This window comes from Nycticebus coucang, chromosome 10 (assembly GCF_027406575.1).
Source record: "Nycticebus coucang isolate mNycCou1 chromosome 10, mNycCou1.pri, whole genome shotgun sequence".
NCBI lineage: Eukaryota > Metazoa > Chordata > Mammalia > Primates > Lorisidae > Nycticebus > Nycticebus coucang.
Genome location: NC_069789.1, coordinates 99,511,205 through 99,538,254, shown reverse-complemented (window position 1 = coordinate 99,538,254; position 27,050 = coordinate 99,511,205). Strand labels below are relative to the sequence as shown.

The window sequence follows — 27,050 nt, the reverse complement described above, 5'->3', positions numbered from 1 at the left end:
CCTGGGAACTTGTGTTCTCTCCCAAAAAAGGTGATCTAGCTTTTATTTATTTATTTATTTATTATTATTTTTTTTTTTGTAGAGACAGAGTCTCACTATACCGCCCTCGGGTAGAGTGCCGTGGCGTCACACGGCTCACAGCAACCTCTAACTCTTGGGCTTACGCGATTCTCTTGCCTTAGCCTCCCGAGTAGCTGGGACTACGGCGCCTGCCACAACGCCCGGCTATTTTTTTTTTTTTTGTTGCAGTTTGGCTGGGGCTGGGTTTGAACCCGCCACCCTCGGCATATGGGGCCGGCGCCCTACTCACTGAGCCACAGGCGCCGCCGATCTAGCTTTTATATATCGACAGGAGGAACAGATATAAACTAAGAATGGTGGAATGCTTTCTAAAAGAGAAGCTCCAATGAGCTGTTAGCATAAATTCAGCAAGACTTCTATTCCAAGTTGATAGCCCTAGGCCCTTTGTTGGCAAAGGAAAATGAGCTTATGACTTTGAACAGCGTGTAAATATAAATCCCTGCTGTGTACACAAACTTTTTTTCTCCTGTGGATATTTCCCTAGCATGTCTTTAACCTCATCTTGGGAATAAGAGGAAATATCTTGCCTAGAATCTGTCTGAGGTCATACATATGTGTGATAGACAGAAACCCTGCTTTTTTACCAGATATAAAACTCTGTTTGAGTCCCTGTCTCTTCTTTTTTTGTTTGTTAGCCTGGGACAAAGCCCAAGTTTTACTCATCACATCAGGCATTATTACCAGCTTTCCAGGAGATGGCCCATTTGTACAGAGTGTAGCAGATGGCAGCTTTCAGGTCCTAGCTTGTAGTGTGCTTTTGCTCCAGAAATTTGGTGCCAGACAGAGCTGTCAAGGTAGGAAAGGGAATCTCTTGACTTTGGTGAAGTGGTGGTTTTGGAAAAGTGCCTCTATGTTTTGCATAAATAATATCCTTCTGGGGCGGCGCCTAACCTCTTGTAAACTGTTTTTACTCAAGTGGTCATCAGCAGGGCTGGTACCTCTAGTGTAGGAATCCTGTGTTTAGGGAGCTATTGATGAGACATCGGCAGGAATTATCTGAAGCTAAGCTAAGCTTTTGATATTTGCAATCAGATATTTTTGTGGATAAAATTTGTCAATAAGGGTAACACATATGTAAGATCTGATGCTGTAATTCCTTTAGTTGGTAAAGGGATGATGGAATCCAGGTGGAACGATGGTTAGTGTACATGATTAGGAATCCATGTACAGTTCTTGGTTTTTAACCTACTTGCACTAAACTGATAGGATAAATCCTAAGATTAGGGTGTTCTAACTATAGATTCATAACTACTTTTATTTCTGCCTATTTAGAGTAGATTTCTAGACTGATTAAGAAATTTCTAGATAGAGATTGATGCTTTCTACTCAGTTTGGTGATATTAATATTCAGATTTATCTTAAAAATGACTGACGGAACAAGAGCAATTTATTTATTAGCTGTAATTTCCCTTATTATCTCAGCATATTTGTCACCACTGAATGAACAAAAGGATATTGATTCTTTTATAGGCTAAAAGGATATTAAAAAATCATTTGCTAAACATGCTATGGTTGAATATTTTTCATAGCTATTTTTAATTACTTATTCATTCTATTTTTACTCCTTTGAGCAGTCTTGCATTTATCAGTGTATATCCTGTTTTTTCCAAACCTTTGCTAATTCCATGATAGAATATAGTAGCTGTTTTCCATAGGGTAGTAATTATAAAGGTCCCTCCTTTATTTATTTTTTTATTATTATTATTTTATTTTATTGAGACAGAGTCTCACTTGTCATCCTCTGTGGAGTGCTGTGCTGTCACAGCTCACAACAACCTCAAACTCTTGGGCTTAAGTGATTCTCTTGCCTCAGCCTCCTGGTAGCTGTGACTACAGGTGCCCACCACAACGCCCAGCTATCTTTTTGTTATTATTGTCATTGTTGTTTAGCAGGCCCTAGCTGGCTTCAAACCCACCAGCCCCAGTGCATGTGGCCAGTGCTCTAACCATTAAGCTTTGGGCACTGAGCCTCCCCAATATTTTTGATCGGTAGTGAGTTGAATGCATGGATGTGGAATCCATAATACTGAGAGTTGACTGTACTTTGAAGGAGTTGAAGAGCTTGAAAGAAGGATGAATAGTAGAGTTTGTGAAGAGGAGGTGGAGGAGGGCATTCCAACAGAGAAACCCCCTTATCCAAAGGGAGAGGGATTGGAAGTCACCCAGAGTCCTTGGATAATTATAATGAGGTCTGGTTGCTTGAGATTGGTATTTATGGGGAAAGTCACAGAAGTTAAGATGGGAAAGTGGGCCAGACTTTCACTGCCATTCTGAGGAGTTTGCAACCCATGACCTATGGCCACATGCAGATTATGTGAGGACTTTTTTGCTTATGTGTAGTAGCAAATGTCACAAAAATAATGCATAGACCTTTTTCATGCTTATCAGCTTTTGTTAGTGTTTGTGTCTTTAATGTGTGGCCTACAAAAATACTTCTTCCTTCAGTGTGGTACAGAGAAGCCAAAAGGTTGGACACCCATGGTAGACCATGAGAAGCATTAAACATTCACGTTCTCTTTTGTTCCAGTAACAGGATAAGCTGGCCTAGATAAATCCATAAGTTACTTATTCAGATTGTAGAGGTTTTTGTCTAATATGTAAATTCTTTTTTTTTTTTTTTTTTTGCAGTTTTTGGCCGGGGCCAGGTTTGAACCCACCACCTTCGGAATATGGGGTTGGCACCCTACCCCTTTGAGCCACAGGCACCACCCTAATATGTAAATTCTAAAGAACACGTTGACATGAGTTTGACTTTAAAATAGAATTTATTGAAAAGGAACTTTACAAATAATGCTTTAAAAGATAGAAAGAGGAGGCAAATAGCACCCTTCCATTGCTTAGGTTCTGTAGGGATGAGAATAAATACTAATGATTTTTCATAGTGATAGTATAAAAGTCTAGGTGAAATTATTTGTTGAGAACAGCAGATAGCTGAAAGTGTAATAATGAATAAGACTGGGAAAGAGTAAATGACAAGAGGAAACACACAATAATAGAAAGGCAAGAGATGAGGAAGAGGAAATAAGGATGCTAAACAACAGATATTTTGGTACTGAGTACAGCTGTGAGAAAGGTTCCGAATGTCTTGGCTAGTCTTTAAAAATAGAATCAGGGGCGGCGCCTATGGCTCAGTGAGTAGGGTGCCGGCCCCATATACCAAGGGTGGCAGGTTCAAACCCGGCCCTGGCCAAACTGCAACAAAAAAAAATAGCCGGGCATTGTGGCGGATGCCTGTAGTCTCAGCTACGCAGCTATTTATTTTTTTTGAGACAGAGTGTTACTATGTCGCCCCGTGGCGTCACAACTCACAGCAATCTCAAATTCTTGGGCTTAAGCAATTCTCTTGCCTCAGCCTCCCAAGTAGCTGGGACTACAGGTGCCCACCATAACGCTTGGCTATTTTTTGGTTGCAGTTGTCATTGTTTGGCAGGACCAGCTTGGATTCGAACCCACCAGCTCTGTTGTATATGGCTGGCACCCTAGCCACTGAGCTACAGGCGCCAAGCCACCAATCTGCTAATTTTTAATTTGGCTTTCTGGGCATTGGATTTTGGTGATTGGATGTGATATTTTATGATGTCTTACATACTTTAGTCTCTTGTAATTTTGACAAGACCGAAGACCAGGTAGGCTATAGCCTGTAGAAAATGCATCAGGGTGGCACCTGTGGCTCAAAGGAGTAGGGCGCTGGCCCCATGTACCAGAGGTGGCGGGTTCAAACCCAGCCCCGGCCAAAAACTGCCAAAAAAAAAAAAAAAAGAAAGAAAAGAAAAGAAAATGTATCAGGAGTTCTTGTTACCTTTAAGATCTCTTGAGAGACCTTGAGGAAGGTGTATTACCTTTCCATCTACTAGATCATCATTTCCTTTTCTACCATTAATACCTTGTTAGGATTATGAGAATTCAATACTTTATTTAATTGAGTTAAATAAATTCTTTTTTTAAAAAAATTGAGACAGAGTCTCACTGTGTTGCCTTAGGCTTGAGTGCCATAGCATTAGCCTAGGTCATAGCAACCTCAAATTTCTGGGTTCACGGGATCCTCCTGACTCAGCCTCCTAAGCATTTGGGACTATAGGTGTCACCATGATTCCCAGTTACTCTGTGGTGCTGGGTAGAGTGCCATGGGGTCATCCGAGCACATAGCAACCTCAGTCTCTTGGGCATAAGCGATCCTCTTGCCTCAGCCTCTCATGTAGCTGTGTGAACAGCTTTATCTGCAGCTGGCACTGAACTGTGTGAACAGCTTTATTTATGTAGTGCCTAATCAAGGCTGCTTATATCAACAATGTTACAAATGAGCAAGGAAAGCGAATGGGAATATTTTCATCTTACAATGTTGAGGAGAAGCAATTGAATAAATAAAAGAGGAGTTTTATCATAAACAATGTTCTTAAGGACATGAATCTTAGTACATGGGGTTAAGATTAACTTTAGGGGAGGAAGGCGATGTGCTTTTAGGCAAAGATAGGAAAGTATATAGAAGCATAGAAGCTACATGACTTCTGGCAGAGGGAGCAAGGAGAAAGGACTGTTGTTTTAGGCAGGGGGAAGCAGTTGGGTGTTGTTCCTTAAATGCACCTCCTAGGCTGAGCGGGTTTTACCGTTTCACAATCCGCATTCCACACTGGTCTATAAAGTTCCTAATACAGTTTAGTGGTAAATGTTATTTATATTAATAATTGGAATAGTTGATTTTATATCTCTCAGAAAATGAACATTTATAGTTAAAAATCTCATTGTCAGCTCTCCCATTTCATGACTGCTACATGTTAGTCCTTGAATTACCAAGCTGGGATATCTGGAAAAGCTGATTATGACCAGAATAGAAAATGCTTTTCAGAAATGCTTTACTTTGGGTGAGCATGGTGCCTCATGCCTTTAATCCTATCACTTTGGGAGGCCAAGGCAGGAGGATCCCTTGAGCCCAGGATTGTGAGTTTGTAGCGAGTTATGATGACTGTCACAGCATTATATCTAACCAGGGCAACAAAGTGAGACTTATAAAAAAAGGGGGGGGGGAGATGCTAAATGCTTTACCTGAATGTATGAATACTCCTGACCTGGAGAGAGGTTGCAGGAAAGCAGATGGGCAGAATATATCCTGATGAGATGAGTGTGACAGCACTTTAGATAAAATGGCAATCAGGTACTGTCAGCCTGAGTTTTAATCATCACTTGGACAGCTTCACAAAGGCTCTTGTAGATGTTTTCATTTGCAGTAATATCTGCAGGGGTTTACAAGAAGTGTTTGAAGAGCTTATTATGGCTTCTGCAAGTAAGAATAAGACTTTCTGACAGTCTGCACAGTTCTACATATAGCACTTAACTGTGGTGGAGCCAGCAGGAGTTGATTTTTGCTGTCAAGCAAAAGCACCATTTAATTTTTCATAGTGATTAGAGGGACAGCTTCAGTGGCTTTGTTTTCTTAATTTAAGTTATTTAGCTATGAGAGGGATCTCTCAAGCCCTCAGGTTCTAGGAGTAGGGTCAATTTCCTATTCCCAAAGTACTGGACATCAGAGGAAGATTTACAAAATCTCATGGTGTATATTGAATTTCTTCTCATGTATTTTCTACTTTTAACAAGGAAAGCTTTGGCTAATTAACTTTTGATTGAATTTACTGATTGATTTTCCTATTTGAAGAGGTGAGTCATTTTGCGCCTGTGGCTCAAGGAGGAGGGCACCAGCCCCATATACTGGGGGTGGTGGGTTCAAGCCTGGCCCCAGCCAAAACTGCAAAAAAAGAAAAATGAGGGAGGCAGCCACCCAATGTGATCTCCTCCTAATTATATCTGAATTAGAATTTGTGTAATGATCCTAGATCTCCTTGACTTCACAGGAGTCAATTTGACATTATGTTAAATTTTTGTTTTGATTACAAAAACATTGCAAAGAATTAAAACATTATAGAAAAAAATACTATCCAGTGTTTCTTTGCTTATTTTTTGCTTGAAGGGTCTGTTCCTTCTATCAGTGGTATGTTGAAGTCCCCAGCTGTTATGATGCTGCTGTTTATAATGTTGATGAGATTAAGTAAGGTTTGCTTTATGAATCTAAGTGCACTTATGTTAGGTGCATAAATATTCAAGATTATTATATCTTCTTGTTTAATTGTTCCCTTCACCATTATGTAGTGACCATCTTTGTCTTTCTTTACTTTTGTTGATTTGAAGTACATATTATTTGATATGAGGATGGTTACACCAGCTTTCTTTTGGTTTCCATTTCATAGAATATTGTTTTTCATCTCTTCACTTTTTGAGTCTGAATGAGTCCTTGTGGGTTAACTGTGTTTCCTGGGGACAGCAGATTCTTGGGTTATATTTTTTCATACATTTAGCCAGCCTATATCTCTTGAGTGGGCAATATTTTAATCTTTTTTTAAAATACTGAACTTGAAAAAAAAGTATTAATTAGATTTAAATCAGAATTTCATCCTGGTGCTTGACCTCCTTGATCAAAAGAAGCTGTTGAAGCTTTCGAATACTTTGAATATTGCCTCTAGACTTCTGGAAGAAAAAGGAATAGATTAGGGCAGAGATAAGTTTAGCAGAACTGGAATAGGAAATAGAAAATAGAATATCATAATAATAATGCCTTACATTTTATATAGTCCTCAGACTTTTTACTTTCACATACACTATTTCATTCCACTTTTATAACATTATTTTAATGGATATGGAATATCCCTAATATCAGGTTGATACTTAAAAACCTACAGTGGGCTAGGCACAGTGGCTCATGACTGTAATCCTAACACTGAGATGCTGAGGCAGGTAGATTCCCTGAGTTCAGAAGTTCAAGACCAGCCTGACCAAGAGTGAGACCCTATCTCTACTAAAAAGAGAAAAACTGGCCAGGTGTTGTGGCAGGCGCCTGGAGTCCCAGCTATTTGGGAGGCTGAGGTAAGAGACCAGCCTGAGCAAAAGCAAGACCCCTCTCTAGAAATAGCCATGGCACCATGGCACTCTACCCAGGGCAACCAAAGTGAGACTATGTCTCAAAAAAATAAAAATGCATCTTTTTCTCAGTCTGTCTTCTTTCCAGTTTTAATAGAGATGTAGGTATAAGAAATATTTTATTTTTTTTCTTTACTGAAAGAAAAAAGTACAAGTTCAGTGACAACTGACAGTTCAGTGTTGGGGAGACATTAATTGATATTGAGGACTCTGGGAGGCTTCCTAATAAAGAGGAGATTGTTGATGCATATCTTCAGCTGATTGTCATGCAGAAATTCACAACTAATGTTACTGGATATTCCAATCAAGGGACAGCAGAAGGATGGATTTTTACATGAAATATTCTGATATTTTTAATGATGGCAATTTATTCAAACATTTTGAAAAGCATTATAAGCCAAACTACATGGGTAAATATGTTTCAGGCTGAGAGCCGCCAGTTTGTGACTTCTAGTTTTTTGTGAACCATTGTGAAGAGTAAATGAACCAGCTGGGGAATGGCTGGGAATTGAGAAGATAAATCACACAAGAGACATAGATTGCATAAAAGATTAAGAGATGGGGTCGGAAGATCTGGCGCAGCTGATGACTGGAGCCAGCACTGGCACCCAACATGAACAGCTTTATTTATATAGTACTTTAACGAGGTTGCTTATACTAACAGTATTGCAAATCAGCAAGGAAAGCAAGTGGGAATATTGTCATTTTACAAGGTTGAGGGGAAGTAATAGTACATGGGGTAAAGATTAACTTTAGGGAGAGAAGGCTATGTGTTTTTAGGCAAAAGAAAAGTATACAAAAGCTATGTGACTTCTGGCAGAGAGAGCAAGGAGAAAGGACTATTGCTTTTTTAGGAAGGAAGGAGAGCAGTTGTGGGTTGTTCCTTGAAAGCACCTCCCGTGCTGTGGGGGTCTAGCTGCTTCACAATTGGCACTCCACAATGGTTTAAGGTATGGAAGACTTAGGAAGAAAGACTTCAGCCTTCCTCAACAGGAGTTGTTAGGGGGGAAAAAGGCACTTGGTTGGATAGCATAGCTGTCTTTCATTTAACATGTGCCTCCATTTCCTTTGTTCTTTTTCTCTTAGTCCATTTCATTTCGTATCAGTCTTCATACTGTGCAGTTTAAAGGAACATTTGAAGAAGATTAGCTGGCCGCCCAATCTAGTTCTCTGCTCTGTAGGCTAAGAAATTTGACCGTGTTTATTCACTGTTTATTCAGCTCTGAACTGATTCATCTCTTGGTTTCTTTATGGATATTCTAACCAGAGCATCAGTTTATTGATTTATAATGAGAAAGGTAATTACATTACTCAATATTACATTTCCTGATATGTTCATTATCTTCCTACAAGCAAATCTGTAGGGAATACTACGTTATAATAGGAAGGTTGTCTGGTGAGCAGGAAATGAAAGCAAGAGGAATTAGTTTTGAGTGATCTTCCAGCTAATGCTGTTAAGCATAAGCATACATTTCAACTCTTAGGGATATTCCTATAACACATACTTGATATTGCTAAACCTGGTTCTAGACATTAATTCTATGGGCAGTGTTAGGGACATACTGCCTAATTTTTCTTGATGGATCTACCTTTTATGGGTATTATGCAGATCAACCTCATCATGTTAACATGTTTCATTTTGTTTTAAAAACAAAGCGAAGGGCGGCGCCTGTGGCTCAGTCGGTAAGGCGCCGGCCCCACATACCGAGGGTGGCGGGTTCAAGCCCGGCCCCAGCTGAACTGCAACCAAAAATAACTGGGCATGGTGGCGGGCTCCTGTCATCCCAGCTACTCGGGAGGCTGAGGCAAGAGAATCGCTTAAGCCCAGGAGTTGGAAGTTGCTGTGAGCTGTGTCATGCCATGGCACTCTACCCGAAGGGCATAAAGTGACACTCTGTCTCTACAAAAAAAAAAAAAAAAAAAAAAAAAAACAAAGCGAAGGGCGGCTCCTATGGCTCAGTTGGTAGGGCGCCGGCCCCATATACCGAGGGTGGTGGGTTCAAACCCGGCCCCGGCCAAACTGCAACCAAAAAATAGCCGGGCGTTGTGGCGGGCGCCTGTAGTCCCAGCTGCTCGGGAGGCTGAGGCAAGAGAATCGCTTAAGCCCAGGAGTTGGAGGTTGTTGTGAGCTGTGTGAGGCCACGGCACTCTACTGAGGGCCATAAAGTGAGACTCTGTCTCTACAAAAAAAAAAAAAAAAAAACAAAGCGAAGAATAATACAATGTATTAGATAATCGTTTTTGGTTAAAAATGACAATTCCAAACATGCCACCTTGAGTTCTCCCAGATTTCCTTGATAAGATTTTGGATGCTTTTTAAAAAAACTATAATAAAAAAACTATAAATTGACAGTTTATGTTTGTATGTATTTATGGGGTACAAAGTGATGTGATTTATAACTACCGGGTTGAATAATTAAATCAAGCTAATTAATACATACATCACTTCAAATGCTTACTATTCTTTGTGGTGATAACATTTGAAATTTACAGTGTTTGCAATTCTGAAATGATTATTATTAACTATATTCATCACGCAGTATAGATCTCAAAAAACAAAACAAAACAAACTTCTCCTGTCTGAAATTTTGTACCCTTTGACCATTATTTCTCAATTTCCCCTATCTTCTAGCTTCTGTTACCATCATTCCTTTTTTTTTTTTTTTTTTTTTTGAGACAGAGTCTTAGTCTGTTGCTCTAGGTTAGAGTACCCTGGCATCAACCTAGCTCACAGGAACCTCAAACTCCTAGGCTCAAGTGATCCTCCTGTCTCAGCCTCCTGAGTAGCTGGGACTACAGGCACCCACCATAACCCCAAGCTAATTTTTTCTATTTTTAGTAGGGCCAGGGTCTCACTCTTGCTCAGGTTGGTCGCTAACTCCTGAACTCAGGCAATCTACCTGCCTCTTCCTCTGCCTCTGCCTCCCAAAGTGCTAGGATTACAGGCGTGAGTCACCATGCCAGGCCCATTCTCCATGTTCTTGCAAATAATGTGATTTTAGTCTTTTTCATGTCTGAATCGTATTCCATTGTGTATATACATATATATTACATTTTCTTTATCCATTCATTTATTAATGGACACTTAGGTGGATTTCATATCTTTGCTATTGTGAATAGTGCTGCAAAAAACATGGGGAGCAGGTATTCCTTTAATATACTCATTTCCATTTCTTTGGATAAATACCCTCTAGTGAATGAGATTGCTGGATCTGTGGTAGGTCTGTTTTCAGTTTTTTGAGAAATCTCCCGGCTATGCTCCATAGTGGTTATGCTAATTTATCATTCTCACCAACAGTAAGTAAGTGTTCATTTTTCTCTGTATTCTCACCAGCACCTGTTATTAATTTATTTATTCTTTTTTTTGCAGTTTTTGGTCGGGGCTGAGTTTGAACCCACCGCCTCTGGCATATGGGGCCAGCGCTCTACTCCTTTGAGCCACAGGTGCTGCCTGGCACCTGTTATTTTTTTTAATAACCATTGTAACTGATTACCTCCTTTATATTCTTTTTTAATTGTCCCTGTTCCATTCTCCCTATTTTTATCTTAGATCAAGCTATTGTCACTTCATCAATTGAAGACTTGGCATTAACATGACCTCCTATTCAAATTTCATGCCTTTATTCTGGCTCCTCTACATTTCATCCCCCTTTGCTGCCAGGTTGATTTTCTTTAAAAAGGTGGAGTTGTGCAAGAGTTGTACAAGATCTTGGGATCTTGCTATGTTTTGCAGGCCAGATTTGATCTCCTAGGTTCAAGTGATCCTACCGCAGCCTCCTGAGTAGCTGATACTATCAGCATGTACTACCATGCCTGGTTCAGGTTGATTTTTTTTTTTTTTAATAAGAGAAAGGGTCTTGCTATGTTATCCAGGGAAATGGAGAAGTAAATGATTGTTGAGGTAATCCTGTGTATTTTCAGCAAATGTGTGCTTTCATGCCTGCTCTTTAGAATGGCTCTATAATTGAGCTACAGTTGCTGATAGAAATGTGTAGGAATAGAAACTAAGTAACAACTAGGGGAAATTTTTTTGTTACTGTTTTGTTTTGTTTTGCCTTTTCTATTTGTCTTTTTAATCATTTTTTTATTGTTAAATCATAGCTGTGTACATTAGTGCAATCAAGGGGTACAATGTGATGGTTTCATATACAATCTGAAATATTCTCATCAAACTGTTCAGCGTAGCCTTCATGGCATTTTCTTAGTTATTGTATGTAGACATTTGTATTCTGTCTTTAGTAAGTTTCTCCTGTACCCATTCTAAGATGCACCGTAGGTGTGGACCCACCCATTACTCTCCCTCCACCCTAACCTCCCCCCTCCCTTCCCCTTCCTTGGCCCTTTCCTCATAGTCTTGTGCTATAGTTGGGTTATAGCCTTCATGTGAAAGCTATAATTTAGCTTCTTAGTAGGGCTGAGTACATTGGATACTTTTTCTTCCATTCCTGAGATACTTTGCTAAGAAGAGTATGTTCCAGCTCCATCCATGTAAACATGAAAGAGGTAAAGTCTGACATAGTGAGACTCTGTCTCAAAAACAAAAGAACAGTTCGATCTTGTTTTTTTTTGTTTTTGAGACAGAGTCTCACTGTGTCACCCTTGGTATTGTGCTGTGGTGTCACAGTTCACAGTTTCCCTCAGCCTTCTAAGTAGCTGGGACTACAGGCACCCACCACAACGCCCGGCTATTTTTTTGTTGCAATTGTCATTGTTGTTTAGCTGGCCAGGGCCTGGTTCAAACCCACCCGCCTTGGTGTATGTGGCTGGCGCCATAATCCCTGTGCTACAGGTGCCAAGCTGATTTTTTTTTTTTAAAATAGCTTTATTGAAACTATTCACAAACCTTACAATTAATTTATTGGAAATGTGTAAGTTAGTGGTTTTTAGTATATTCATAGAGTTGTACAATCACTACAATATTCAGTTTTAGAGTATTTTTGTCACCTCCCCCCAAAGAAGCCTCATTTATCATTTCTCATTTTTCCCAGTCTCCTCAAGCCCTAGGCAACCACTTCTCTATTTTCTCTTGCCTATTATGAATATTTCATATAAATAGAATTATATAATATATGGTCCTTGTGACTGGCTTCTTTTACTTAGAGTAATGTTTTCAAAGTTCATGCATATTGTAGATAAATGTTATCAGTACTTCATTTCTTTTTATAGGTGAATAATAGTTCATTATATGGATATACCATATTTAATTTACTCATTCGTCAATTGGTAGACATTTTGGTTGTTTCCACTTTTTTATTTTCCCCACTTTTTGGCTGTTTTGAATAATACTGCCAATATTCATGGCAGTACACGTTTTTATATGGACATGTTTCATTTCATTTGGGTATATACCTGGGAGTGGAATTGCTACATTATATGGTAACTCTGTGTTTAACATTTTGAGGAACTACCATTTGTTTTCTAAAGTAACTTCACCATTTTGACATTCCCACCAGCAGTGAATGAGGACTCCTATTCGTCTGTGTCTTCACCAACATGTGTTATTATCTCTTTTTATATGTTTATATAACTTTATTTTTACATGTTTTCTTAAATCTATTTCATATTTACATAAAATACTTTATATAAAATATAAATTTACATATAAAGAATAGCATCATCGTGAGTGTGAAGTTATACTCATGGTTTTGATGGTTTTGATTTGCATTTCATTTCCTTAATGGCTGATGATATTAACCATGTCTTTATATACTTATTGGCCATTTATTTATCTTCTTTGGAAAGATGTCTGTTCAGGCCAGGGAGATGGCTCACACCTGTAATCCTAGCACTCTGGGAGGCCAAGGTAGGTGGATTGCTTGAGCTCAGGAGTTCAAGATCAACTGGAGCAAGAATGAGACCCTATCTCTAAAAATAGATGGGTGCTGTAGTCTCCGTTTTAGGAGGCTGAGGCAAGAGAATCATGTAAGCCCAAGAGTTTGAGGTTGCTGTGAGTTATCATGAGGCCGCAGTACTCTACCTAGGGCAACAAAGTGAGACTGTCTTAAAAAAAGAAAAAAGAAAAAAAAAAGATGTCTATTCAGATCCTTTTGAAATTTTAAAACTGGGTTATTTGTCTTTTTATTCTTGAGTTATATGTGTTCTGTGTGTGTGTGTGTGTTCTTTATATAAAAGGGGATAAAAGTCCCTTGTGAAACTTATGTTTTGCAAATATTGTCTTCCATTCCTGTGGGTTGTCTTTTTACTTTCTTGTTAGTATTATTTGCATCACAAAAGCTCTTAATTTTTATTAAGTCCAAATTAGCTATTTTTTCTTTTCTTTTCTTTTTTCTTTTTTTTTTTGAGACAGAGTCTGTACTTTGTTGCCCTCGGTAGAGTGCTGTGACATCACACAGCTCACAGCAGCCTCAAACTCTTAGGCTCAAATGATTCTCTTGCCTCAGCTTCCCTAGTAGCTGGGACTACAGGCACCCACCCAAAGCCCGGCTATTTTTTTTGTTTGTTTGTTTAGCAGGCCCTGGCCAGGTTCGAACCCACCAGCCCCATGTGGCTGGCCCCCTAACCATTGAGCTACAGGCGCCCACCTCCTATGCTTTCTTTCTAAGAGTTTTATGTTTTTAGCTCTAACATTTAAGTCTTTTTTTTTTTTTTTTTGTAGAGACAGAGTCTCACTGAACCGCTCTCGGGTAGAGTGGCGTGGCGTCACACGGCTCACAGCAACCTCTAACTCTTGGGCTTACAGGATTCTCTTGCCTCAGCCTCCCAAGCAGCTGGGACTACAGGCGCCTGCCACAACGCCCGGCTATTTTTTTGTTGCAGTTTGGCCGGGGCTGGGTTTGAACCCGCCACCCTCGGCATATGGGGCCGGCGCCCTACTCACTGAGCCACAGGCGCTGCCCAACATTTAAGTCTTTAATCCATTTTGATGTATTTTTTTTTTTTTTTTTTTTTTTTGAGACAGAGCCTCAAGCTGTTGCCCTGGGTGGAGTGCCATGGCATCACAGCTTACAGCAATCTCCAACTCCTGGGCTCAAGCAAGTCTCCTGCCTCTGCCTATCCAAGTAGCTGGGACTACAGGTGCCTGCCACAACGCCCGGCTGTTTTTTGGTTGCAGCCATCATTGTTGTTTGGTGGGCCTGGGCTGGATTAGAACCCATCAGCTCAGGTGTATGTGGCTGGCGCCTTAGCCACTTGAGCCACAGGTTCTGAGCCAAGCCTGATTTAAATTTTTGAATGGTAGAGATTTGAATCACTTAAAAATTTTTCGCTGGCTGGGTGTGGTGGCTCATGCCTTTAATCCTAGCTTAAAAAGCTGAGGCGGGTGGATCACCTGAACTCAGGAGTTCAAGAACAACCTGAGCAAGAGTGAGACCCTGTCTCTACTAAAAAAAGAAAAGCTGTTCAGGCATTGTGGCAGGCACCTGTAGTCCCAGGTATTCGGGAAGCTAGGCGAGATTGCTTGAGCCCAAGAGTTTGAGGTTGCTGTGAGCTATGACACCGTATCATTGTACTCAGAGCCACAGAGAGAGACTGTCCTAAAAAAATTTTTTTTTCTTATTCCTTTCCTTGAATTGAGTATACTATTTTTACTTTTTCTTACTCAGATGATGATGTAGATCGTTTAGCCAGAGGGTGATTTCTAAACTGGCCTTTGAGGTTTTTCTAGAGAATGATGTTGAAAGGAAGAATAATGTACTAAAACAAATGGCACATTCAGATTATGATGAGATCACAAGTGGCCTATTTCCCACTATAAATTTGAATGTTAGTTAAAATCATGTCCATTTCAAAGTGGTTTAGAGTTTACAGGATGCCAGGGCTGTTGTAGAACCCAATTTTATGCATTGTTATTAGTTATAACTTTTGAATGGCTGTGATGGGCTACTTGGTTTTCTCTTCAGGGGTCTCTCTTTTTGGCTTGTCGGCTCTGTTGCTCCCTGGGAACTTTGAATCTTATTTGGAAATGGTGAAGTCCCTGTGTCTGGGGCCAGCACTGATCCACACAGCTAAGTTTGTACTTGTCTTCCCTCTCATGTATCACACCTGGAATGGAATCCGACACCTGGTAAGTCAACTGGGGACTTGCACATATCCCATTGAAGAGAGTAGGGAGGGAGGCTGGGAGGATTCTCTCCTTTATTGCTGGGTTTAGTATTGTTCTTGAGGTTAGTTGTGCTGGGCCTTTACTTAGAATCCTCTTGGGCAAAGCTAAAAAGACCACCTGTGCATTCCTTGGCTGCCCTGCTGGTGGTATAGCTGAGCAATGAGCATAGGCCTGGCAGCTGACTTGCAGTTTTAAGAGGGATGTTATTAAAAGAGTCCCCTGAAGCTGTATCTGGCATAGAAGGCATATTTTTTAGGTAAATATTAATAATATTATGTGTTGGGTACTATGTTAGGCATTGGAGGTTCAGTTATTAGCTAGATAAACATAATAATATTATGTGTTGGGTACTATGTTAGGCACTGGAGGTTCAGTTATTAGCTAGATAAACATGATTGCTGCTTTCTAACATTCCTGTCCACCCAGAGTGACAAGTCTGACTGGACTGAAATATGTATGTTAACTTTTGTTATATAGACATTAAGTTGTGTTAACTGTTTCTGTTTTGAGCTGCTGTCAAGAATGGGAACTACTATCATAGAAAGTATATACCAAGCTGGGTGCAGTGGCTCACACCTGTAATCCTAGCACTCTAGGAGGCCCAGACTTGAGCTTAGGAATCCAAGACTAGCCTGAACAAGAGTGAGAACCTCATCTCTTAAAAAAAAAAAAAAAATAGCTGGATGTTGTGTCAGGTGCCTGTAGTCGGAAGTTACAGGGACTGTGGCATTCTAGAGTAATAGTCTTCATCTTTATTGACACCAGGGACCAGTTTCATGGAAGACAATTTTTCCATGGACCTAGGGATGGGGGGTGGGGATGAATGGTTTGGGGATGGTTCAAGCCCATTACATCTCCTCAGATCATCAGACATTAGATTGTCATAAGGAGCGTGCAGGCTAGATCCCTTATTTGCACAGTTTATAGCAGGGTTTGTCCTCCTTTGAGAATTTAATGCTGCCAGCTGTCTGATAGGAGATGGAGCTCAAAGGTTATGCAGACAGGCTGTAAATACAGATGAAGCTTTGCTTGCTTGCCCACTACTCCCTGGTTGTCCTGCCAAAGTTCCTAACAGGCCACTGGTATAGGTACTGGTCCATGGCCTGGGGGTTGGGGACTGCAGTTCAAGAGGATTTTCTTCTTACCACTGCTGTCCAGTAGGACTCAGTTTTTTTTTGTAAAATACTAATATAAACAAAATAACTCTTTGTAGAATCTACTTGACTCTTAATCTGACCTAGATAAAAGCTATTTGAGGATTGAGATCAGGGCATCTTCTCATCTTGATTTCTTTTCTGGGCTTTCTCCACCTTTTATCTTATGTTACCTCTAATTTAGTCAGTTTACATTCACACTGTGGGCATATGTATATATGAGGAAACCATGTGTATGGAATGGTGGAACCTAAAGAGTCTGCTTTTGCCCTAGGGACTCCTTTAGCAACTTAGAGTATAATATATAATATCCCTAGGGCACAAGAGAGTCTAGATAAGTGGTTTTTGTTTGTTTGTTTTGTTTTGTTTTGAGAGAGAGCCTCAAGCTGTCGCCTTGGGTAGAGCGCCATGGCATCACAGCTGACAGCAACCTGGAAGTTAAGCTATTCTCCTGCTCTGCCTCCCAAGTAGCTGGGACTACAGGTGCTTGCCACAAGACCCGGCTGTTGTTTTGGTTGCAGCCATCACTGTTGTTTGGGGGGCCCGGGCTGGATTCGAACCCGCCAGCTGAGTTGTATGTGGCTGGCGCCTTAGCCGTTTGAGCCACAGGTGCCAAGCCTAGATGAGTGTTTTTTTAAATGTGAGTTTTGGCCCAATATGTAGAAAATCAATTTAGTGGATTGCTACAAATAAAAAAAGAAATTTAAATGGAATAGGAAATATGAAATGCAATGCACATTAATAATAGTAAATACAGGTGGCGCCTGTGGCTCAGTGAGTAGGGCGCCAGCCCCATATACCGAGGGTAGAGGGTTCAAACCCGGCCTTGGCCAAAACTGCAACCAAAAACTAGCCGGGCGTTGTGGCGGGCGCCTGTAGTCCCAGCTGCTCGGGAGGCTGAGGCAAGAGAATCGCTTAAGCCCAAGAGCTGGAGGTTGCTGTGAGCTGTGTGAGGCCACGGCACTCTACCGAGGGCAGTACAGTGAGACTCTGTCTCTATAAAAAAAAAAATAATAATAGTAAATACTATTTATTGTTTCGTGAATTATCACTATATTATATATGCATAGATTTGTCTACTAGGTTTCAATTATCTTCTGTTTTTCAATTTGAAAAGAGATTTCTTTTTAGAATTTTTTTTTTTTTTTGTAGAGACAGAGTCTCACTTTATGGCCCTCAGTAGAGTGCCATGGCATCACACAGCTCACAACAACCTCCAGCTCCTGGGCTTGAGCAATTCTCCTGCCTCAGCCTCCCAAGTAGCTGGGACTACAGGCGCCCGCCACAACACCCGGCTATTTTTTTGTTGCAGTTCAGCCGGGCCGGGTTTGAACCCGCCACCCCGGTATATGGGGCTGGCGCCTTACCGACTGAGCCACAGGCGCCACCCGAAAAGAGATTTCTTAATGGGGTCACAGTCAATACAAAATGGAGAAAAATGTTTTAGGTCCCAAAGAGTAGTGTTTAAAATTCTAGTCCTCTGATACCAGGCACAGTGGCTCACGCCTGTAATCCTAGCACTCTGGGAGGCCAAGGCGGGTGGATTGGTTGAGCTCAGGAGTTCCAGACCAGCCTGAGCAAGAGTGAGACGCCATTTCTACTAAAAATAGACAAACTTGCTGTGTGTTGTGGTGGGTGCCTGTAGTTCCAGCTACTTGGGAGGCTGATACAGGAAGATCACTTAAGCCCGAGAGACTGAGGTTGCCGTAAGCTGTGATGCCAGGGCAACAGAGTGAGACTCTGTCTCAAAAAAATTTTTAAATAAATAAAATGAATGCGCCAGCCGTGTCCATGGAAAGAGGTTGAGGTTGCCAAGCTCCGGCCTGAGGCACTGGGGCACCCGGGTGGTGAAGATGTCGGCTTCCTTAGTCTGGGCCACTGTCCGGGCTGTGAGCAAGTGGAAGCTGCAGCATCCCCCACCCCCCAACCCCCCACCCCCTGGACCACCCTCACCCTGACACCTTCAGCAGTGAACAAGATAAAACAACTTCTTAAAGACAAGCCTGAACACATAGGCATGAAAGTCGATGTCTGAACCAGAGGGTGTAATGGCCTTTCTTACACTCTAGAATATACCACAAAAAAAAAGGAGATTCTGATGAAGAAGCTGTTCAAGATGGAGTAAGAGTATTCATTGAAAAGAAAGCACAGCTAACACTTCTAGGAACAGAAATAGACTATGTGGAAGACAAATTATCCAGTGAGTTTGTGTTTAATAACCCAAACATCAAAGGAACTTGTGGCTGTGGGGAAAGCTTTAATATCTGAAACCTCAGGACTCCTTTGGCTATGAACTCCAGCGACACTCATCAATGCCTTGGGGCTTACTGAAGAAATCATGTCACTATCACCTGCTTAATGTGTGGCTGCCTTGTAAGGAAAATAAAGTGATGCATTTTGAAAGTGGAAAAAATAAATAAATAAATAAAATTTAAAACAAATTCTATTCCTCTGAAGGTCAGATGCTTCTTCTAAACATTCTATGATTGATTTTGATTATATCTAGGAAATCACATGTATTATGCCTACTTTTGGATAGTCACAGTGTGCTCAATGAATTGTTTGAAAAATCCTGCAGTTAAATGTTCACCAAATTTATTTGACCACAGAATGTTTGTCCCTCAAATGCTTTTCAGCATTCTGAGGAATGAGTGTGTAGAGGAATATACTGTGGGAAACATTGATCTAGATTTGTTATCATAAGGAAAAGTTCTATCTGTTCAGTCTGAAAGCTTTTGTATACTGTATAGGGTCTGGACCATTCTAAAAAACATTCCCCCTACTACCACAACACAATAGGACTTGATTTTCTGTCATTGAAATAAGACAGAGGTGAGTGGGAGGTATCATATTGTGGGTTTTGAGAAGGGTAAAGATAGAACATGGGGATAGGAGTCCTCTTGTCTAGAATCATGCTGAGAGGGGGTGCTATTCTGGTAGGTAGACTTTCTTCTTGAGAAAGAAACTTTTTGGGTGACCACAGTCCTGATTACTGAAATTCTTTTTTTTTTCTTTTTCTACAGATGTGGGACCTCGGAAAAGGTCTAAAGATTCCCCAGCTATACCAATCTGGAGTGGTTGTCTTGGTTCTTACTGTGCTGTCCTCTGTAGGGCTGGCAGCCATGTGAAGAGCTGAAGTTCCCAGCATCATTTTCCTACAAATTATGATGTTGACCTATCTTCCTTTTTGTCACTCTTCTCTCCAGCCAGGGCAAAATATTTGTTTAGAAGCTTTTGTGCTTGTAGATTCCCTTGGAGCTCAGTAGTAGTAGAGTACCTTGTAGAGCCATAGTAGTGGAAAAGAGTTTAGTGTTCCCCTTATTTCTAAAGATGGAGTGGCTGCAAAAACTCCCTTTTCCTGCTCACAGCTTGCAGCCTACCCTGGGCCTAGGAGCACTTATTCTCTCTCCATATTGGGCACTGGTTTGTGCTGAGGGTCAGCTTTTGGCTCCTTCCTCCTGAGAGAGTGGAAACAATGCCATCACTGTGGCTGCTGCTCTGGGGACTGGGGGGGTGGTGGTGAAGCTTTGGGTGCCACTGCTTGTGGGTTGCTGTCTTAAAGGACAGTTCTGTTCTTTGGTCACAGCCCAGGCTTTTAACACCTACATGGTGTGACAGAGAGAAGAAAGGTGGGGGTGGAGGGGAATTAGCCTGTCCCAGTGAGACAGAGATAAAGAGGGTGAGTTGGTTCTTGGAGCAGGTGCTTTGGAGAGAAAAATTTACAGCTTTTGATGAAGATCCAGAAAATTATCATTTAACATATGAAGATTTATTTCTTTTTGCTGCATTTTTGAGTAACCACTTAATTTCATGTTTTCTAATCCAAGTTCATGTACCATCTTTTTCTGAAACTAAATTAAAATACTTAATTTATCTTTGACTCTCCTTGAAATCTAGAGTAACCAAGAGAATGGCTTCTGAGGAGGAGCCAGTTTCCTCCCCCTTTCTTGGATCTTAGGCATTCACATATACTCCCATCCCAACCTGCAATCTGACTTTTCCCAGAAAGGACACAGTTCGTCCTACAACTGACTACTGGAAAGACTTTCAGGGAATTGAATAGCGGTTAGTGAGAGATTTAAATACCAGAGAGAAGGAAGGAGAACAAGAAAAGAAGTTAAGCATGTAGAGAGCTTTTGGGTTATAATAGGCTCCAAAATCCCAATAAGAATTTATATTGTAAGTTTCCTGGTACAGTTAGGAAATTATAATCCACTGAGGGATATAGAGGACCATTGTAGGTGGCTGGTAAGGGATGGAGGCTGAAAGATCAGATCTGGGGAGAAAGGAGAGTACAAATTAATAAAAAGGGGGGGATTGTTGAAAACCTGAAAAAATTTATAATTTAATGATAAAACCTGCTGCTTTTTTTATTCAAATAGGCCAGGCTTTGGGGTCTCTAAATCCCTTGGTAGGCATGCTGATTTGATACTCTTTGGGAACTCTGAAGTAAGACATCTGTCTTTTCTGTCACTTTGAGTTGTTGGCCAACTAGTTAAAGCCGTGGTTTAAAGAGGAGTCATAATGACAGCAGGTGGGGTCTGCTTGATAGGAAGACCTGATTTCTTAATTTAAGACGGGGGACTTGTTGCCTCCATAGTTTTCATCCCAGCTCCCAAATAGTCTCTGGCCCTAAGTGATGATCATTTCTTCCTTTTTGCTTTGCTGTCCCTGGGAAGTCCTTGTAGCCTTCCTCCAGTTTACACCAGCTGTTCTCTTTGTCCTTGGAGGGACAAGGGTTTGTGAGAGAATACTTGGCACTGGGACCAGGAAAGGTTTGGTGAGGTCATTAAATTTAATAGCCAGTGCTAGAAAAATGTAAAATGGGGTCAATGGTGGAGGCTGGAAAATGGATAAGGGACTCGACCTTTTTTGGTGTTTTCCTTCCGTTCAGGTGACTGGGGGGTGGGTGTAATAGAACATTGTGTTTGTTATTTCTGCCCTAAATGTCTACTTACCATCTTTTTTTTTTTTTTGAGTCTTATTTTGTCACCCTCAGTAGAGTGCTATGGTATCACAGCTCACAGCAACCTCAAATTCTTGGGCTCCAGAGATTCTCTTGCCTAAGTCTCTTGAGTAGCTGGGACAGCAGATGCCCACCACCGCACCCTTCACTGTAGCTCAGGCTGGTCTTGAACTCCTGAGCTCAGGCAATCCACCCGCCTTGGCCTCCCAGAGTGCTAGGATTACAAGCCTGAGCCACCGCTCCCGGCCTTCTACTTACCTTCTTAATTTGTTTTTTTCTCTCTCAGTCCTTTCCATATTTTCAGTTTTCAAACTATGTGGAGGTGTCCCCAAAAGTCACCATACACAGGGAAAATGGGAGATTGTAGCTAAATGTACCTTTATGAAATATTCATCGACAAAATTTTACTTTTATTTACTTAAGAGACACTTAAAAGCATGGTGTATAAGGAAAAGATTCAAAACATGGATCATTTAAAGGAATGCATTCGAAATGCAGTTACTTGCATAACAACATACCTTGGAACATGTTTACCACTAGTAGAAAAGAAGACTGTGTGTGTAGAAAAAGATGGCCAATATGTAGAGAGTATTTTGTAAAATTTTGTGCTTGTATGTGTATTTGTATTTCTGTTTAGATATAAAGTTTTAGACAAGGATAGTATCTTCTACTTTTCTACTTGGGCTTTTCATACATTTTCTTCTTCACCTTCCCAAACACACATACATATGCTCTACTAAACAATTGTGCTTCTGATTTTGAAGTTTAGTTGTATATGCTTAGAATGAAAAATGAATGGGTCAATGTGAGGGACTAGTTCTTCCAGGTTATTCAGATCAACTTTCTCTTGGTCATTTCTGGAGTGTAACTCACTCACTTCTTGTAGAAATGTGTTCCACCCCAAACCTTTGTCATGTTCTTTTCCCTACACTATTCCCCTCAACCTTGTTTCTCCTAATTATCTGTTGCAAGAGGCACTGATAGCAAGAAGAGAAAATCTGGTTGGGTGTGGTAGCTCACACCTGTAATCCTAGCATTCGGTGAGACCGAGGTGGTAGAATCACTTGAGGTCAGGAGTTCAAGATCAGCCTCAGCAAAAGCATAGAGCTTGTCTCTACTAAAAATAGAAAAACTAGCTGGGTGTGGTAGTGTATGCCTGTCATCCTTACTACTAGGGAGGCTGAGGGAGGAGGATTGCTTAAGCCCAGAAGTTTGAGGTTGCAGTGAGCTTTGATGCTCTCTACCCAGGGTGACAGGGTAAGACTCTGTCTATTAAAAAAAGAAGTCCAGATCAGTAAAAGATTTAACAAACAATGTTTATTTTCCAAATTTGCTTTACTCTCACCCTGTAATTTCCCGGTTGCACAGTTCTGAGTGGGGTTTCTTACTCATTCACTCAACCTCTAGACAGATTTTCTCAGTATGGTCCTTGGTTCTTTCTGAGGTTCCACTTTTGCCTTTCTGGACCTCAGCTAGATGAGGACTGTGTTTTTAGGGGCTTCCAATGGGCTCTTAGGAGATTTGGCTGGGCTTTGGGGACCTGGAGTGTGACCTGCGGAAGGGTGTGAGCTTTGGAGTTCATCTGGGGAGTTCAGGTTTGCAGCTGGGGAGCATGGAATTACCGTTGGACTTGGTGCTTGTTGTACAGTCTTTGTGGTAGACTTCTTCCCTAGTTTCTTCTGATGATTTGGATCATGAGGCTGTCAGTGGCAGAGTGGAAGAGATAATCATGTTTCTGGTCAGGCCCAGAGCATTCCCAATACATTTCAGAATTCTAACTGCCTTTCTTCCCATACCATAAGTAACAGGTCAGGTTTCAAATAAAAAGAGTTAAATTTGATTCCCCCAAACTCCTCCTTGACATTAGATAATTTTCTACTGTTACGGGTAAAATGCCCTTAGCTCCCCCTTCAGACCTTAGAAAATGATTAGGGAGTTGGGCGGCGCCTGTGGCTCAGTCGGTAGGGCGCCGGCCCCATATACCGAGGGTGGCGGGTTCAAACCCGGCCCCGGCCAAACTGCAACCAAAAAATAGCCGGGCGTTGTGGTGGGCGCCTGTAGTCCCAGCTACTCGGGAGGCTGAGGCAAGAGAATCGCTTAAGCCCAAGAGTTGGAGGTTGCTGTGAGCTGTGTGAGGCCACGGCACTCTACCCGAGGGCCATAAAGTGAGACTCTGTCTCTACAAAAAAAAAAATAAATAAATAAAAAAAAAAAAAAAAAAGAAAATGATTAGGGAGGGGATATAGGATAAGATGGAATTGATTAGAGGTTCTGCCTGCTGTGATAATGGATGTATAATAGTAGGCATTTGTTGAAGTTGAAAAGAAATGGAAACAATAGGATTTGGGGTTAGATGGGAAGAATAGATACCTTGCCTAAGATTTCAGCACGCAGCCCATTGGAGGCCTTAAGTAAATCAGGATTTTTCTGTATCCATTTAGTGAGGGAGGCAGCACCAGCAGTTGAACGTGATGTCAGGGTCACCCGAGCAGGGGGTATCTTCAAAGGCATTTGCCAGGTGCTCATGAAGGAACCCCAAGGATTTGCCTGAAAGGAAAGGGATTCCTCAATAGGAGTTCTCACTCCCAGGGATTGACCTATTGGTAGGACCACTCTATTCATCTAATTTCCATTCTTTACCTTTGAGAATGCATGTAATGAAATAAGACTGAATGTATAATCTCCCCACTCTTCCTTTCCCCCTTCCCTCATTTAGGTTACTCTAAAATTTTCATCCCCTTTCTCTGCCTAGTTAAATTCTTTATCCTTGGGCTAAGTGTGGTAAAGGAATACCCACTGCACAAATATCATTGGAAGGCATTTTTAAATGCAGATCATTCATCACTTTAAGGACTTTTTTTTTTTTTTTTGAGACAGAGTCACACTATGTTGCCTTCAGTAGAGGGCTGTAGCATCATAGCTCACAGCAACCTCAAACTCGTGGGTGTGAGCGATTCTCTTGCCTCAGCTTCCAAAGTAGCTGGGACTACAGGTGCCTGCCACTAAAGCCCAGCTATTTTTTTGTTGCTGTTGTTTAGCTGGCCTGGGCCAGGTCTGAACCTGCCACCCTCCGTGTATGTGGCTGGTGCCGTAACTACTGTGCTAGGGGCACCGAGCCAAGGACTTTTTTTTTTTTTTTTTGGAGACAGAGTATTTTTCGCCCTCAGTATAGTGCAATGATGTCACAGCTCACAGCAACCTCAAAGTCTTGGTCTTAAGAGATTCTCTTGCCTCAGCCTCCCAAGTAGCTGGGACTACAGGTGCCTGCCACAATGCCCAGCTGTTTTTTGTTACAGTTGTCGTTGTTTAGCTGGCCAGGCCAGGTTTGAACCTACCAGCCTTGGTGCATGTGGCCTGCGCCATAACCACTGCGTCAGGCACCGAGCCACTTTAAGGACTTCTAGGTGCGAAACACACCTGTTGGATGAGCTGGCTGGAATTCTCGGGCTCTCATGTTATAACATGAATTAGATTGAACTTTAATTTTCCAGATAGTGGCAGTGAGAGATTGCACATCTCTGTTCTATGCCTCAGTTCTTTTACCATTCTTGATAGGAATGGAGATGAGTATCTCACCTTGGAACGGGGTACGGAAGGTAATAGATGACCACGATCATTGGCGATAATCTGAGTATAGCCTTCGTGAGAAGAGATTCTCTGGAGTACAAATGGGAGAGAGAAGTGCTTGTGAATGAAAAAGAGGGAAGTATTTGGGGAAGGGGGCTTGAATTAAGGATGTGGTAAGAAGAGGACATGAGAGTTTAGAGAATGCCAAAAAGGAGTTAGGTGACCGGGAATTACATAGAGCATGATGAAAAGAACCAGAAGCTAGACTTATAGGTGCACTGAACATGGAATACCTCTTTTGTTGGCTTGGCAGGAGACCAGTTCTGCAGATACTTCGGTGAGAAAGCTTTTTCATACTGTGGAGAGAAAGAAGAGAATCCCTATGAGGCTTGAAGACCCCACGTCTAGGAAATGATGACTGAGCACAGTTCTTTAGATTTGAAGACCAAAGTCCTGAGCAAACACATGGGTGTAATTTGTTTGTAGTCTAACATGGAACCGGTAGCCACATGGAGCTGAAGCACTTGAATTCTGACTAGTCCAAATTAAAGTGCTTTGTAAGTGTGAAGTACATTGGATTTGAAAACTTTGAACAAAAAAAGAATGTAGAATATCTGATTATAATTTTTAAAATATTGGTTAAATGTTAATATTTTTGATTTATTGGGTTAAATTATACATACACACACACATATACATACAGAAGATGCCAAAAATGTATACACATTTTAAGAAAGGAAAAAACTATTATAATTGTAACAATATATACCAATAACAAAAGATGAATACGAGTCGCATTTGAGTACCTCTTGTAATTACAAAAGTCAAATGTGACTTGAGTATTCATCTTTTGTTGTCACCGTACATTGAGTATTACAATCTTAATGCTGTTTTTTCTTTTTTAAAAATGCATATATATTTTTGGCACCTTCTGTGTGTATGTGTATGTATGTATGTATAGGGTGTCACCACGAAAGTTTTGAGATGGACTTTGTTATGGTCCATTATTTCACTTCCGAGAAATGGTTGGCAGCAACCTTTATGATTCACCTGTTTAAGTTTCAACTTGTATTGGTGTTGCTGGGAGGACTTCATTTGTTTCTATCCTCGAAGATTTTATGTTTCTTGATTTTTGTGTATGTCTAAACTTAAGTAATGAAGTCTGGACAAAGTGGCTCACACCTGTAATCCTAACATTTTGGGAGGCTGAGGTGGGTGGATTGCTTGAGCTCAGGAATTCAAGACCAGCCTGAGCAAGAGTGAGACCCCATTTCTACTAAAAATAGGAAAGCTAGCCAGGTGTTGTAGCAGGCACCTGTAGTCCAAACTACTCAGGAGGCTGAGGCAAGAGGATTACTTGATCCTAAGAGTTTGAGGTTGCTGTGACCTATGACATTACAGCACTCTACCCAGGGCAACAGAGTGAGACTCTGTCTCAAAACAAAACAAAACAAAAAAAAACCCCAAAACTTAAGTAACAAGGTACACACACAGCATAGAACTTCTGTATATTGACCATTCAAGGGACTGTAACAAACTGGTCCACATATAGAAGTGGTCAACACAAGGAACTAAATCTACTGTACTGATACATACATGTACTTTACTTTCCGTGAAAATTAGGTCAACTTGAGGTGGTCAGAATCTAGAGGTGGTCAACTATGGAGGTTCTGTGTATGTGTGTGTGTGTATATATATATATATATTTTTTTCTTTTTTTTTCCCCTGCCACTGCGGCTAGAATGCAGCAGCATCATCATAGCTCACTGCAACCTCTTAACTTCCAGGCTCAAGTAATCCTCCTGCCTTAGCCTCTCAAGTAGCTGGCACCACAGGCATGAGCCACCATGTCTGGCTAATTTTTTTTTTTTTTTTGGTAGAGTTGGGGGCGGGGATCTCACTCTTGCTCAGATTGGTCTTGAACTCCTGGCCTTAAGCAGTCCTCTTTTTTTGGCCTTCCAAAGTGCTGGACCACCACACCCAGCATAAATCTGTTATTTATTGAGTTATATACATATATCTTTACCCTTTTCAAGTGTACAATTCAGTGGTAACAAATACATATATATGTATACATACATATATATAACATATATAGTATTTGTTACATATATATTGCTGTATCACTCTCTTCAAATTAAATATATTAATTTGCAATTAATTTTTCTTTCTTTCTTTTTTTTTTTTTTTTGTAGAGACAGAGTCTCACTTTACTGCCCTTGGTAGAGTGCTGTGGCGTCACACGGCTCACAGCAAC

At 41.0% G+C, this 27,050-nt stretch overlaps 2 protein-coding genes across 4 annotated transcripts in view; one reads left to right on the top strand and one right to left on the bottom strand.

Moving 5' to 3' along the window:
- SDHC (succinate dehydrogenase complex subunit C) overlaps positions 1-20,152 on the top strand; it is a 45,414-nt gene extending 25,262 nt beyond the window's left edge. The window contains exons 5-6 of the mRNA XM_053608229.1: positions 14,904-15,067; positions 19,284-20,152. Coding sequence (XP_053464204.1) covers positions 14,904-15,067; positions 19,284-19,388 — 269 coding nt within the window. The 3' untranslated portion in view covers positions 19,389-20,152. The remainder of the gene's footprint in view (positions 1-14,903; positions 15,068-19,283) is intronic.
- A 953-nt stretch (positions 20,153-21,105) lies between these two features.
- Positions 21,106-27,050, bottom strand: part of CFAP126 (cilia and flagella associated protein 126) — a 30,693-nt gene continuing 24,748 nt past the window's right edge. For all 3 annotated transcript variants that reach the window (XM_053608228.1, XM_053608226.1, XM_053608227.1), the window contains 4 exons: positions 25,087-25,149; positions 24,803-24,883; positions 23,597-23,773; positions 21,106-22,926 (listed from right to left, as the gene is read on the bottom strand). In XM_053608228.1, the coding sequence (XP_053464203.1) occupies positions 22,699-22,926; positions 23,597-23,773; positions 24,803-24,883; positions 25,087-25,149 (549 nt within the window). In that variant the 3' untranslated portion in view covers positions 21,106-22,698. The remainder of the gene's footprint in view (positions 22,927-23,596; positions 23,774-24,802; positions 24,884-25,086; positions 25,150-27,050) is intronic.